Source organism: Nicotiana attenuata, unplaced genomic scaffold, assembly GCF_001879085.1.
Source record: "Nicotiana attenuata strain UT unplaced genomic scaffold, NIATTr2, whole genome shotgun sequence".
Classification (NCBI taxonomy): Eukaryota; Viridiplantae; Streptophyta; class Magnoliopsida; order Solanales; family Solanaceae; genus Nicotiana; species Nicotiana attenuata.
The window spans coordinates 43,672-59,655 of NW_017671447.1; the positions used below are offsets into that span (position 1 = coordinate 43,672).

General features: G+C 35.0%; 3 protein-coding genes across 3 annotated transcripts; 2 read left to right on the top strand and 1 right to left on the bottom strand.

Moving 5' to 3' along the window:
• Positions 1 to 366: 366 nt before the first annotated feature.
• On the top strand, positions 367 to 5,461 carry LOC109208347 (putative methylesterase 11, chloroplastic). The gene is made up of 5 exons (XM_019371451.1): positions 367 to 863; positions 1,806 to 2,042; positions 2,573 to 2,716; positions 3,834 to 3,965; positions 4,765 to 5,461. Exons 1-5 carry the CDS (start codon positions 519 to 521, stop codon positions 5,041 to 5,043), a joined length of 1,137 nt encoding a protein of 378 aa, XP_019226996.1. The 5' UTR covers positions 367 to 518; the 3' UTR covers positions 5,044 to 5,461.
• Positions 5,462 to 6,257: 796 nt separating this feature from the next.
• Positions 6,258 to 9,928, top strand: LOC109208345 (protein COBRA-like). Its single transcript, XM_019371449.1, has 6 exons — positions 6,258 to 6,481; positions 7,263 to 7,342; positions 7,623 to 8,079; positions 8,183 to 8,342; positions 8,448 to 8,725; positions 9,315 to 9,928. The coding sequence occupies exons 1-6, from the start codon at positions 6,397 to 6,399 to the stop codon at positions 9,653 to 9,655; spliced, it is 1,401 nt and encodes a 466-aa protein (XP_019226994.1). The 5' UTR covers positions 6,258 to 6,396; the 3' UTR covers positions 9,656 to 9,928.
• Positions 9,929 to 10,085: 157 nt separating this feature from the next.
• Positions 10,086 to 14,837, bottom strand: LOC109208346 (COBRA-like protein 4). Its single transcript, XM_019371450.1, has 7 exons — positions 14,637 to 14,837; positions 14,462 to 14,541; positions 13,518 to 13,758; positions 12,271 to 12,486; positions 11,495 to 11,642; positions 10,994 to 11,271; positions 10,086 to 10,524 (listed from the first exon to the last, which is right to left on the bottom strand). The coding sequence occupies exons 1-7, from the start codon at positions 14,692 to 14,694 to the stop codon at positions 10,241 to 10,243; spliced, it is 1,305 nt and encodes a 434-aa protein (XP_019226995.1). The 5' UTR covers positions 14,695 to 14,837; the 3' UTR covers positions 10,086 to 10,240.
• Between the last annotated feature and the right edge of the window lie 1,147 nt (positions 14,838 to 15,984).

A 15,984-nucleotide genomic window follows, 5' to 3' on the forward strand; every position in this document is an offset into this window, starting at 1 on the left:
CAACAGTAACAAACAATACAATCTATCCAAACATTGTATTCATAAAACGATACGATACAATACGATACAATACAATACAATACATTATAAAACGATGGGGAACAATGATCCAAACAGAATGTAAAGGTAAAATAGGTAAAATGAAGAGTTTAAAGTTGAATTATTTCCAAATTTAAAAATACCTCATTTATTTTGAAACAAACTAAAAAAAAAATATCAAATCTAATTTGGAAGAAAGGGATTAATTATGTAATTACTGTTTTCACCTATGTTTTTGCTATCTTGGTAGAATACACGTGCGTTGCACGTGTGGAAAAACTAGTTTTTAGCAATAATGGCAAACAATACGTCCGTTTTTATATCTCCATTACAGTCTGTAACCACCTTCGTCTCCTTTTAAACTCAGCGCTAACTCCATTTCTCATCATCTACTCGACACATACGTATTTTTTCTTCGTATACGGTATAATTATAAATACTTTCAGTGAAGCTTTTGCATGTGAAAAAGATCGCCGAGAATGGGGCTATGTTTCTCCAGGAAGTCGGCCGTGAAGAAGCGGCCGTCGAAGCGTTTGACGAATCAATCCACGGCCGTAGGTGGCGGCGGAACCGGAAGCAACCGGTGGTCTAGGTTCCGGTCGTCGAAGAAGGACGATTCGTTCGCTCAGGACCGAGCGTTGGCGGCCGCGATTTTGTTCCAGCAACAGTTGCAAAATGGTGGCCGTGTACCGTTTGATCGTTCGACGTCGATGCGGTATTCGAACTGTAAGTCTAAGAAGAACCAAGCATTGCCACGTAGCTCGAGTTCTAGGTCTCGCTCTCTTACTGATCCTCTGCTTCAGCCTCACCAGCTTGTTAACAAGGTACTTAATTAACTTAGGAAAATTCAAGTTAATCAAATTATTCAAATTTTAAGTTTTGATGTGATGTTTCCTCTATTAAAGTAACTATTCAACCATTACATCATCATTTTCATCCTCCAGCAATTTTAAAATGAATTTTTACTCTTTACCCAATCAAACACTGTTATATATAAATAGAAAGGGGGAGTACCTTTATTTATTGTTATTTATTTTTTGGGGGGAGGGGGGAGGTGTGTTAGCTTGCGGCATTTGGTTGATTTGCTTTGTTGTGTTCGTTGTGTACCATCGACTGATTCGTGGTTTTGTAAGGCTTTCTTGTCTTCATTAACTAATTCAGAATTGAGATACTTGCTCAAAACTGGAAGCTGTAAAGAATTCGAGTATTCAACCCAAACCTCAAGATAATAGGTAGAGTACATATATAAACCTCTTTTTGATAAGTCATTTTTTATAAACCTCTTCGGATTCCCTTTTATAGCCGAGATGGGACATTTATAACCTGTCAATCCGCATGTTTTCAATTTTTGATGCACATCTGCCTGATGAACTGCAAATCCTAGTAGAGAAGTTCCATTTGAGGTAAATTGATTAGAATTCGATTAATGCATTGAGGGTTTGAAATTGTTGAGACCTTGAGAATTCCGCACCAGAAGGCAAGGTGCGGAGAACCAAACCTGCAGAACTGGACACTGTAGCTAACTTTTCTGCTTGAGTATAGTACAGTAGATTGCCCTCATTTGGCTATTAATGGAACGTATAGACTGATACTTGTTATTTCTGAAATGTAGCTTCTTTTCGTTTGCTTATTCCGGCTTTTGACAGATAAGTAAAGAGGTCTCAGTTCTGCTCTAATAGTAAAGAAACAATGCGTTTTGCCTGTGGCTGTGTCTATATTTGATCTTCCACTTTCATGCTAAATGGATGGCTGCATATAATGGGCAGGAATTAACCATTGATGATTTAGAGACAAACCATTTTGTCCTTGTCCATGGTGGTGGATTTGGAGCCTGGTGTTGGTATAAAACCATTGCACTTTTAGAGGAGGCTGGATTTAAGGTGACTGCAGTGGATTTAACTGGTTCAGGCATTCATTCTTTTGACACAAATAACATCACCAGCCTATCGCAATATGCAAAGCCACTCACTGATTTTCTTGAAAAGCTCGCTGATGGAGAGAAGGTTAGTACTTCGGCATTTCTGGTTCTCTGCTTCTGATGTTTCTATCATATTGTCTTCCATTCTTACGAGAGTATAATACTCATAAGAGTACTCGACGCAGAAGATCTGAAAAAAGATATTCTTCCAGATTCAGGAGATTGTTCATAAGAACTTTAGCATCTTCGATGAGCATCTTCCTTTGCATTTCAAAGTTTTGCCTTTGACACCTGATATGAAGGGTTACATTTTTCTTTATGGTTGATCGGTATTGAAATAAAACAATGAAAAACTAATAGTGAACAAAGAATTTTTAAAGAAGACAGAAGAGAATGCTAATTCTTACATTAGACTAATGGCTTGCTTTATGTGGAATGGCAAAGTTGATAAAAAAAAGTGGTGCTTGATTTGTCATACTTGGAGATTAAATGCTGAAATCTGCCAATTCTTCAGAACCCCAAATTTACTACCAGGACAAATTCCAGAATTTCTGATATCTGTTTTCCTTAGCTAGTCTATTAGTACAATATTGTGAATCTTTTTTCACACTGTAGGTGATTTTGGTGGGACATGATTTTGGTGGTGCATGCATATCATTCGCAATGGAGCTCTATCCCTCTAAAGTTTCAAAAGCGATATTTGTTGCTGCCACCATGCTCATTAGTGGACAAAGTGCCCTTGATATTTTCTCAGATAAGGTATATTTTCATACTTTTATTTACTGCTTTCATTTGATTCTTCCAAAATCTAAGTCATCTGGTCTTCTTCTTGTAAGGTTATATAAAATCTATTTTGCTTTATTTAAACACATTGTCCGTATATGGTTTAGAAACACTCAGCCCTAATCATAGTTTTATGCATGGACTGCATATGCAAAGCGACTCTTAAGCCCTGCTCATAGTTTGTTTTGTGCGGAGTCCTTGTAAGAAGTTTAGTTTGGTTTTTATTTTGTGAATTGGGGCATGTATTTCTAAAGTACATGGGCGTAGACTATCGAAACTGCTTTATAGAATACTGATTTCACTAATCCTCTGGATGATAAGTTGCAATCAGTTGAGTGTTGGTGCTCCTACTCATGAGGTAAATTTCTCCTTCTCCAGGTTACAACCTTGTTTTCAAATGGTGTTAGAACTCAGCAGTTCTCTAGTGATGAAGAATACATGAAGAAATCGAATTTCGTTTTTTCAGGATTTTATGCCATCCATCTGTTTTTAGGCTTTGCAGTTTTTGTCTTGTGAAATCTTTAATGTATTTTCTGTTCATCATGAGAACCTTTGATATACATTATCTGCTTATAGTGAACGCGTGAGGTTCATCTACTTGCAATTCAGTTCCCCAGGATCCAGCTGTAGCTTGTGCGGTAAACTTGTGAGTAACCTTTGTGTTCATCTCTTGGAGAAAAAGTATTTTTGACATGGGGAGAAGGATTTGGATTAACCACTGAAAGTAAACTGCCTAGGGCTCTTCTTTGGAGAGGGAAGGAATAAGAGAGAGGGTAATATTGAAGGGGTCTCTCCTCCACCAGCTTTTCCAGTCTTTCATGAGTTAAAGGGATTGGGTCGAGGATGAGGTGACTCAACAAGTGCCTGAAACATTGATTATAATCTGGAGGATCTCTTACCTTTTCAATCCCACTTATTGTACCTTCCATGTACCAATAACACTGGATAGCATAATGTCATTCCACCCAATAGGACTACAATTCTCTAGTTCTGTTTCCTCCCTTGAATGTGTGGGTCAGATGCTTTTAGCTAGTTGTTTCATTACAGAATTGAAGTTTATTTATTGTTATTAAGAAGCTCAAAATTATTGCAGACGAATTCAAATGATCTTATGAGACAGTCTCAAGTATTTCTCTATGCCAATGGGAATGATAAACCACCAACTGCCATTGATCTGGACAAATCACTCCTGAGGGACTTACTATTCAACCATAGTCCTGCTAAGGTATGTTGTCCTGTATGAAACTGTTGATCACAAATTAAATGTTACTTTCATAAAGTGGCAAATTTTAATGTTTAGTTTGGATGGTGTGAAAAGAAGAGAAAAAAGCAAAAATGGGAAAAAAGAAAAGAAAAAAGAAGAAAAGGAAATGGTGAAATAAGACCCCCTTTATATACTTTTCCTTTTTACCTTCTTGTTGTATATTTTTCATTCTTGGACCTTAGTTATTTCTCTAAATGTGCACTGAAAGTATTTCTCTTATTCAAGTATATTTTCCTTTTAATCTCGAAGGGGGTCAAGCTAGACTTTGGTACATTGGGATTTGGGAGGATGAGTGTTGCCAAAAAGTTTTACATATGAATTAGTAACACATTGATTTTAAGGCGTATTTCGATGGCCTTGAAATGGTGAATCTATAGGCAGCAGACACTGGGGTGTGTCATTGTACTTGAGTAGGTTTCCTAGTCCTTTGTAGACAATGTAAACATCCTAAGAGGAAATTATATCTCATCTGATTCTTGTATAAATGGTGTTTACATACCTTGATATGAATTGTTAAAACTTAAAACCCCAGCAGATGTTTTTAAGTTATCCATTAATGCTCTAACCTCAGTGCTAAGGATGCTAGTCTATTAGGAGGATGATAGAGAAATTCAGTTATTTGTTTCTGGAACTAGCTTATAACATTCATCCTGTTCTAGTAGCTGTGTGTTAAATAACAAAATCAATGTCAGATACCTGTGTGGAATCTTCCTTTTGTGCATATTCAAAGCTTTTTATACTAACTTCTTGAATTTTTCAGGATGTTGCTTTGGCTTCTGTCTCAATGAGGCCAATTCCATTTTCCCCAGTTCTTGAGAAGCTTCCCCTGTCAAACATCAAGTATGGTTCCATCAGACGGTTTTACGTAGAAACAACAGAAGATAATGCTATACCAATAGCTTTACAACAGAGCATGATTAACCAAAATCCTCCGGAACGAGTTTTTCATCTCAAGGGTGCTGATCACTCACCTTTCTTCTCCAAGCCTCAAGCCCTACACAAGATATTGGTAGAAATTTCAAGGATTCCACCAATCTGAAGTTATTTCTCAGAATCCTTCTATGAAGCTATACTAACATGTTCCAAAACGGATGCTCTCTCACCGATCCAAGGAAAAAAAAGAAGAAAGATTCAGGTGCTGTCGACACTTCTATTGTATCAGAGATGTGCAGAGTAAACCCTCATGTATATGTGCAACTTATCCAGCTAATTTATTCTGTTTAGATTATTTATGATAGGCAGAAATGAGAATTGCCCACTGGAGCAAAAATCTAGAATCTGAGAGTTTTTAAAATTTTAAAGAAGATATTTACCAAAAAAAAATTTAAAGAAGAAGAAATAATTGAAATAAACCGTTTTTGTTTTCACATTTTTACTTCTCATATAGTAAGATATCCATGGCACCATATTTTACTTGATGCTGTAGCCTTTTAGATCAAAACCAATTAGGAATTGGTTGCTAGAGACTCTTTAAGTTTGTTGTGCTGTATGCCATTATTTTGAGTTAGGCTGAATATTGTTAGATTTTCCAACTTGCTTTATTTCGTAAACTGAGTTTTTGGTGTTGATAAAACATAGTTTCACTAGTTAGTATTCCAAAATTTTCAGAGTAAAACGTAATGGATGTAAGATAGAATAATGAGCGCAAATGGGTGCAGTTTAAATTATGCACATGCTACTTCAATTTAAATAACTTTACCACAACGATGACATTATCATGATGACAACGAAGAAGTACGATGTTAAATTAGTACGATATGTCCTTTGACTTCTTCCCACCCCATGGTTCACCAACGACACAAATAATGAGATCCATGAGCTGCGGAGAATCTCTGATTAACAATGCTAATACTTAGAACAAGGATAGTTATTATGGTACATTCAGTCATTGACCATCCTTTTTCATTAGTTCCCTTAATTCCATGTTCCAAACAAACTTACATTCAAAAAAAAAACATCGATTACAAGTAACTCTACTTAATAAGCATTGATTAGGTAATTCTAATTAACAAACATTGATTAGTAACCCAGAATAAATGGTAAGTAACCAGTTATAATATGTTAATTCACGCGAATAGTGTAAAATTCACAGTGTATATATCTAACTTAAATCCCATGAAAGAGTACGTGTTGTTACAGGTCAACTAATGGTGAGAATAATTTATACACTGTTAGCATACACAATTTAAAAGTCAAGCACCACTACTTAAACCTCCAAGTTGGTTTAAATGAGTAAACAAGGCATGTGATTATGGAATTAATCCAACTTGCCACTGACCACCATTGTCAACTTTCTCCCTCTTTAATTTCTCTCCCGCTTCAATTAGCCTATTCTGAGCAGAGTTTAACTCAGTAAAACACAAGAAATTCTTCAGCCACAAATCTTCAAGGAATGAAGTTCTTCAGATCTCTTTCAAAGTTCAATGCCTCTGTACTATTGATGTTCTTGCTGTCATTTCTTTGCTTTTCCTCAACAGGTTTGCACACAAACTCCCAAATTCTGAATCCACTTTGTAGTTTTCTAGTCAGCGTCTTACGTAGTTCTTGATATACTACTTCATATTAACTTTTAACTTCATATTACTTGCTCCAACTAATACTTTCACATTACTATTATTATTTATTATTACTCAAATTGTATGAGAGAATTCTCCAACTTGCGAACATTATTATTAATCTTTAACATACAAATAGTACTCCTTCCGTTCCAGTTTATGCGAACCTATTTCCTTTTTGGTCCGTTCCAAAAAGAATGACTCATTTCTAAATTTGGAAACAATTTAGCTTAAACTTACAATTCTACCCTTAATGAGAAGTTTTTATAACCACACAAATACTCTGGGCCCCTTTTTGACTTGTTTAGGACCACAAATTTTAAAAGTCTTCATTTTTTCTTAAACTCCGTGCGCAGTCAAACAGGTTCACATAAATTGGAACGGAGGGAGTATATTTTTTCCAAAAATATTTCCGACTCACCAACCAAACACCGAAAAGCATATTTCAGCAAAATATATCTCAAAGGAAAATGACTTCCCTTGTACCAAAAACAAGTAATTTATGCTGAAAGCTGGCTATTTTCGGAGAGATCAGGGAGTTGACCTATAATTTTGAACATCAAGAAATTGGCTATCCCTTTTTCTTGAAAATGATTATGTCTCTTTTTTATGGTTAGATGCATATCATATAACTTGTATTTTTACTATATTTGTTCACATTATTTGTCATTCTCTTACATTTTTATTTCTGCGTTTCTTCCAGATGCGTATGATGCACTTGATCCGAATGGGAACATCACAATAAAATGGGATGTCATGAGCTGGACACCAGATGGATATGTTGTAAGAATAAATTTGATCTATTGCTATGTGCATTGCAAGTTTGATTAAGAATGGCTTCTTCGTTATTAGTTCTGTCAAGCATTAGCTATCGCTTGTCCATATTATCTGTCTTTTAAGGTTTTTGCACGTCCGTTAAGAAAGACATCTAATAGTACAGCCTTTGGACCTCAGTCTTATATTCAGTCTGTCTTATAGTGCATTAACTTGTAGTTCTTTTACTTCTCATTATTAACATTTGTCGAATGGAAAGTGTCATCTTAGTTGTTTAGCATTTGTACAGGCTGTAGTGACTATGTACAACTTCCAGCAATATAGGCATATCCAACCACCAGGCTGGACTTTGAGATGGACATGGGCTAAGGATGAGGTAATATGGAATATGATCGGAAGTCGGACTATAGAGCAAGGTAATTGCTCAAAATTCAAAGGAGATATTCCTCATTGCTGCAAGAAAAATCCAACAGTTGTTGACTTGCTGCCGGAAACTCCTCATAACCAGCAAATTGCAAATTGCTGCAAGGGAGGAGTGCTCAATTCATGGGGGAAAGATCCTGCAACTGCTGTTACTTTATTCCAACTCAATGTTGGTTCTGCCGGAACAAACAACAATACAGTTAGAGTACCTAAGAACTTCACGTTACAAGCGCCGGGGCCTGGTTATACTTGCGGACCTGCTAAAATTGTTAAACCGACTAAATTTGTTACTCCAGATGGGAGAAGAGTGACACAGGCTATGAGTAAGTTAATTGCTTCAACTTTATTATCATGCTCATTAAAATGCATGTAGTTGCAGTTTTATAATAAAGGCTAACCTCTAACACTCTGTACTGTTAATGACAGTGACTTGGAATGTCACATGCGCATACGCACAGTTCTTGGCTGAGAAAAATCCTAAATGTTGTGTCTCCCTATCGTCGTCCTACAATGACACGATTGTACCTTGCCCTACATGTGCTTGTGGATGCGAGAATAATGGCACTAAGCCGGGAACTTGTGTGAAGTATGTCTTACAAAATATTTTCTTCAATTTCTTTCTCTGACGGCTTAAATCTCTGAATTATTTTGTTATTTACTGTCAGTGTACTTCACCTTTGTTTTTTTGCAGTCCAGAAACGCCGCATCTATCTTCAATTGTTTCGGACCATGGAAAGAAAAACTTTACTCCTTTGGTCCAGTGCACAGATCATATGTGCCCAGTTGGAATTCGTTGGCATGTGAAGCTCAACTACAAGGATTATTGGAGGGTTAAGATCACTATAACAAACTTCAATTACCATATGAATTATACACAATGGAACTTAGTTGTCCAGCATCCGAACCTTGATAACATCACTCAGCTTTTCAGCATCAATTACAAGTCATTAATTCCTGATGGAGTGATAAGTAAGTTCTCCATCTAATTATAAATGTTATATTATTTCATTTGTGTTACCTAAACATCAGCTACTACTTAGATGTTAAATGGATAACTACTATACATGCTCCATGCTTTAATCTAGAATTACTTTTACCAAATGCTCACTTAAGGCGCACTTGAGCCCTGAAGCTAACTGCAAAATTGGCTAAGCACTTTGCCTCATTTAGGCAGCAGTTCATTGCAGTCAACAAGGCGCTAAGGCGGATGTCTCATCACCAATGTGCATTGTCCCGAAGAGACATACTAAACAATAAATATTTCACTTAATTATAAATTTGTTAAATTCCTTTGTCCATATAATTCTCATTTGTGCTCATAAATATCATTCTTGAACTATGTATGTATTTCTTCCTTTATGTGCGCCTTTTTTACCACTAAAGCTCGCGCCTTGTTTGCGATTTGAGCTTAAAGCCCTAACAAGCCTGTGCTCCTTTTGCCTTTGAAAACATTGTCTAGAATCGCAGTCCATTCTTTTGGTTGGAAATATTACTCTATTGAAAATATTACTACTAAGTTTCCTTACATATATGACTAATCTCCTGGCCCTTTTCGCAGATGATACTGCTATGTTCTGGGGTGTTAAATCCGATGATGATCTGCTCATGCAACCTGGTCCATTAGGAAATGTCCAGTTCGAACTTCTACTCCGAAAAGATACATCAAATTTCACTTCCGATAAGGGGTGGGCTTTTCCTAACAGAGTTTATTTCAATGGTGATAACTGTGCTATGCCACCTCCCGATGCATATCCACATTTGTCGAATGATGTTTCTGTCATGCCACCTCCTGATGCAGATCCGCATTTGCCAAATGCTGTTTGCCAATGGAAGATCTCTTTGCTTAAGTTATTAGTGACACTTCTGTCCTCTATGGCATTCTTCTTTGCATATATATAGAAGTATATCACTGTCCAATTGGTCAGTGCCTATCAGTAGATTTCCTTTAGCTGTTTTATTACATGTTCTGCTCACCTGCTAAAACCACTTGTTTTTTGTACATTTCTCAAGCTCACAGTGCTACTAAAGCTTTCCGCGAACAAAGAATAGATAGAGCATCAAATTCTTTATATACTCCTGTTTTTTAGTATCACCTTGTAAGCTCTTCATACATCGTAAAGAGATTCTTTGCAAATGAATTCGAATACTATTTGAGCCATTTTCATTCCATTATATTACTGGTGCAACTCTACCTTCTTTTTTATTTTACATTTTAACAATTCAGTGAATTCATCTCCTTCTGGCTTCTGTTGCATTAGGCTATGTTGTACAAAGCGTTTATTTAAGCTATTTCTAGTATTCCAGGAGAGTTACAATGACATTCACAGAGTCATGAACCAACATGCTCAAATTCCCTATAATGCAGTAACACATGATCAAGACATTATGTTCTATCAAAGATTTTTCATGTACCTGTGCTACTAATACATGATGCAATAGTTGCATTGCTTCAAAATTTTTTAGTTATTCACAAACTAGAAATGATTAAAACAGAACAAGTAAAAGCAAAATCAGAGAACTAAACAATGTAGAAAAGGCAACCAGGTTCTGGTGAGCAAAGTTGGGTAAGTAGGGATAAGTATCTGGTGGTGGTAACATGCATTCATCACCATTAAAGTATACTTTTCTTGGAAATGCCCATCCTTGCTTAAATGTAAAGGTATCTTTGTCCTTCTGGAGAAGCACTTCTGATTGAACATTTCCAGATGGCCCAGCTTCCATAAGTAGGTCATTATAGAACTTCATACCATAGAACATTCCTGTGTCGTCTGCATAGTGAAGTTTTACACAAGATCAATGTACATGTTTCTAATTTCACGTATGATCACTGAACTTTATCCACTACAGTAATGTCATAAATCTATATCTTGTTAGTTACTGAATTTTCATGCAATATAACAGTATGATTATGAACTTTACTCGTTATAACAGTAAAGTCACAAACTTTCTTCTGTCACATTAAAGAAACTTAATTTTATCCACTGTAACAGTAAAGTCACTAAACTTTACATGCTATATCGGCAAAACTACCCATCAAGGTGTAAATTGGTAAAAGTTTTGTGACTTTAATGTGACAAAAATAGTATTGTGGTTATATTATTATAGAGGATGAAGTTCAGTGATAGTAATGTGACTGTTAATTTTGTGACTTTACTGTTATAGTGGGTAAAGTTCAGTTGCCATATGTAATATCGACACTTGCATCTACAGAGTAGTTCAAAGAGTTCACGGACTTACTTATCGATTGATATGGAACGAGAGGCTTGTAATCGAAGCTAAAAACTTGTGTAACATTGTTAAGATTTGGATGTTGAGCAACAAGAGTCCACTGTGTGTGATTGACCCTATAATTGAAGTTGGTAATAGTAATCTTGACTCTCCAGTAGTCCTTGTAGTTGAGCTTTACATGCCAATGCACTCTGACAGGGCACATATGGTGTGTGCATTGTAGTAATGGTGAATTGTCTTTCCTTGGAGTGTTTATTCCCACCACACTCAGTAGTTTTGAGTCACTCCTGTATGTCACAAGAAGATAAGTAATGTTAATTTATATACAATGATAATGGTGTATTTTAACATGTCGTATAAGTTCACATGTCTCATTTTTCAGATGAACAATTACCTATAGTTATCTTTTAGGTGATATGATAGCGTAATTAGTGTATAGAAATTAAACTCAATCAAATATATATGCTCTTTTCAGGCATGTGAGATTGATATACAAAAAGATAAACTTACTTGATGCATTTGTGTTTGTTCTCACAACCACAAGCACAAGAAGGACAAGGGGTAATGGTTTCATTGTAGAAAGTTGAGAGGGAGACACAGCAACTTGGGTGTTTTTGGGCTATAAACTGGGAGTATGTGCATGTCACATTCCATGTCACTGTAGAAAACAAGAGTATTAGCTGATTACAAGAAAATGATCTTCGACATAATTTCCAAAAAATTAATGATTTTCAAGCACCCTTTTGAAATCACAACGTCTAAGATGTCTTATTTTCTGAAAGTTAATGATTTAGTAATGAATTTAAAAAAATTCTGGTATACGAGTGTGTTTGGTATAGCTGAAGTAAGTTTGCATGGAAAATGTTTTCCTCAATTTTTTTTTTTCAGATTTCGGTTCGCAAGTGTAATATGTATTTTTCGAGAAGAACTCATATTGAAGATTAATAATAATAAGAGTATATCAGAGAGTGTTTTGCTGAAAATTTTAAGAATTAAAGATTAATAATAATGTATGTGTTAGTTCGTTTAAGCAATATAAGTTAAACGTTAAGATAGTTGTGAGGAAAAAGAATTTCGCCATGAAGGAAGTCATTTCCCACTCTCAATGGGAAGTATTTTCCTAGGAAAATGGCTTCTCCTTCGTACCAAACACCTAAAAATGACTTACTCATGAAAAATATATTCCTGAAAAATGACTCCGGTTATATCAAACACATGTGGTGTAAAGAAGGACAAAGTAGAATAAGCAAAAGCAGAAGCAAGTAAATTTGATGAAGTAAACTTACTCAGTGCCTGAGTTTTCCTTCTAAGATCAGGTGTGAAGAATTTGGTAGAAGGGACAATTTTTGCAGGGCCACAAGTGTAACCAGGTCCAGGGCCAAGCAAAGTGAAGTTCTTGGGAAGTTTAACTGTCTTGTTTGAAGTACCAGCTTGGCCAACACTAACTTGAAAAGCTGAGACAGAAGCTTGAGGATCCTGGCCCCATGAAGCCAAAACTCCACCTGGAAAAAACACAAGTGAATTGTCAGCCTTTTAAAATTCTTAATCGACTTTAAATTCGACTTAATATGTATCTTCAATCAATCACTGTATAAAACTTGTTAGATTTTCAGACTGAAGCAAATATAAAATGTAAAGCGAAAGTAAAACAAAGTAAGTAAATGAGACACGATATCTTTATACTGGCTCGTCAAGTCTACATCCAGTTCTCTTGGATTACAAGGGAGTTATACTTGGAGGTTCTCGAATTTCATATTTATTACAACTTTTAAAGATTTTATTTTTTTGAAGAATTACCTTGATTTTATATTTTATATTTTTGAAGAATTACCTTAAGCCGAAGGTATATCGGAAACATCCTCTCTGACTTTACAAGGTAGGGGCGAGGTCTGCATACACATTACCCTCCCCAAACCCCACCTGTAGAATTACACTTGGTTTTTTGTTGTTGTTGTTGTTGTTGTTGAAAAATTAACCTAAATAGCCATTCATCCAACCGCTTAAACAGATATAGCCAATGGATGACGCCTCACTACTACTTTTATTTTTCTTTTATTTTTAAATTAATTAACGGCTAAGCGATTTCATAACTTGAGCTTTCCTTAACCAGCTGATAATATATGTATATTATGTGTATGATCATGTATATTCAATGTATAATCTATGCATACCGGCTAGGAAAAGTAAACGATGAATCAGATTGATATATTTGGTACTCCCTCCGTTTCATATTAGATGAGGTAGTTTGAATCGGCACGGAGTTTAAGAAAAAGAAGAAGACTTTTGAAACGTGTGGTCTTAAAAGCTTAAGGGGTAAAAAGTTTGTGGGGCCATGACATTTGTGTGACTATAAAAACTTCTCATTAAGGGTAAATGGATAAAATGAAAGAGTTTAAAATTGAATTATTTCCAAATTTAGAAATATGTCATTTGTTTTGGAACAGACTAAAAAGGAAAGTAGCTCATCTAATATGAAACGGAGGGAGTATTAAATTTCTTGTTGTCAATCATCAAAATCTTGAGGCCAACATACCTTTGCAGCAATTGGTGAATTGTTGGTTGTAAGGAACCCCTGGGAGCATATCTACAGTAGTGGGAGTCTTCTTGCAACAATGTGGAACATTGCCTTTGAACTTGGAGCAATCACCTTGTTCTGTGGTTTGTGCACCTACCATAGTCCAAATCACTTCTTTTTTTGCCCATGTCCATCCCAATGTCCAACCAGGGGTCATGATGTGCCGGTACATTTGGAAATTGTTTATCGTTACAACAGCCTAGGAGCAGAAGACGGATTCAGTATTTAAATTTAATAAATGGAATCTTTAAATTCTAATAAGTGAATTCGTTGTACTTTTGCAAAAATATGATTTCAGAATTTATAGTTACCACCACCTATAGGGATCTTCCCATGCACATAAAAGTGCAGTAATAATAAATTTAATTTTTACACAGTGATAGTGTAAAAGGTCAACTATAAGAGTAACAATTTTACGTTCTATGCATTAATATATAAAAAAAATATTTACAATCAAGTCATGTATAAGGTAATTTGCTAGTAAACTTCTATAATAATCAACAATTGGTAATCTGATAATAATAATAACATAATAAACCTACTATCACAAATTAAACTACATTGATAGTTGTGAAAAATATTTACATAATAAGAATTAGATCCAAAAGAATTGGGATTAGTAACTTGGAAAATGGGTACTGATAATGTAAAAAAATATTTATATTGTTAGTGTACGAGTTAAATATCATAAGGTAGGAACTCACATGCAAGAATAAATAACTATGAGAATTATAAGAATTTCCTTTTCCTTTTTCTTGTTGTTTTTTTTTTTTTTTTTTTTAAAAACAGAGAACTCAATGTTTAGGGAAAATGAATGGGAAGAGATTATAATTTACTAGTGTCACAATGTTAATAAGTGGTGAAAGAAATTAAGAGAGAAATAGGGAAGGAAATTAACTTACAACATAGCCATCAGGAGTCCAAGACATTACATCCCATTTAATTGTGATATTCCCATTAGGATCCAATGGATCATAAGCAGCTGCAAGATTACACATTCTAGTTTGAGAATACACAACAACAACAACAACAACAAAAGATGAATACAAATTGAGTATGTGAAAACTGCATCTTTACCTCCATAAGAAAAGAACACAAACAAGAAGCCGACTAGAGTGATCAAATAAGTCCTCATATTTTTCCTTAGAGAATTAATTGGTCTCAAAGATCTTCAATAAACTTGGAATTACCAAGTTCTAATATGGTGTTGTTATTTACCAACTGGTTGTTGCCACCAAAAAAAGAAATACACCTATATAGAATTTGTTGTTCTTCATATGACCCTCTTTTATATTGCTGTTGGCCTTTCTGAATCTTGAAGCAAGGATTTGGTGAGTTTCCATTGAAACTTGACTTTAACATTTCAACGGTCTAAAGAAGATGACACTTGACAAATGACATAGCAACATGAAGCCTGCTTAAGTTTCAGTTGCAATCAGTAAATTTTAGACTTCCCCATTCCAAGAAAATAATTGGGTTATGAGTTATGACCCTAAGCAATTGTTAAAGTTATTCTTACAATAACTATACTAGGTTTGCTTTCTCAATAATTGTTTCTCTTTTGTTTCTTGTCCTCTTTAAATAACTATGATGCCTAGGCCAATATCTATGTTAGCCATGCCGACTATATTAGTTATGATTATATATTACTTATTAGTACTTCAGGTTCAGGTTACAATGATCTTTTAGTTCTGAATGATTTATGTGCATGTAGATAAACTAGAGAAGTTCTATTACTTTTTCAATTTTATATAATAGTAATAGAATGGGATGAGCTTAATTGGACCAACATTGCCATTGTGGATTCACATAACCAAGATATTAGTTTTAGTTGTTGTTGTCGTTGTCGTTATTTAGTGTCCGGACTAGTATGCATACACTACAAATATCCTAGGTGTTACTTGCTAATTTCTACCAACACAAATATTTATAATGCTATGATCTAACACTACTTAGATAAATAAGAAGAAATCTCCTATTGTTTTTTTCTCTACTAAAATTTAAATCTAATTTCCTATCATTTTTACTCACTTCATTAAGTTTTAGATCACACCCTTTTTTCTGTAGTTAGAGTGAAATTCTTTTGGTTTGGTTGGATATAAATCTATAGGAGTAACTTTCAAGTATACGCATGAAGTTGGTGATGATGAGTGATACTCTTTATATCAACTACCATGTAAGATTTCTGTATTTGAATGTCCACGTGTTGAATATGAAATAAGAAGGACGAAATTAAAGTCAGAGCACTTTCACAAGATTTCACATTAAGGAAAGGAAAGTATAAAATAGTGTATTGGTTTGGTAGGGACAGTGGGGATGTCCTTTTCTAAAACAAAGACACTCCAACTATGTACTTTGTTGAATGCTTCATCAATTAACTATATCCAACCACCCCTCTAAACTATAATGAGAAGCCAAAAACTGG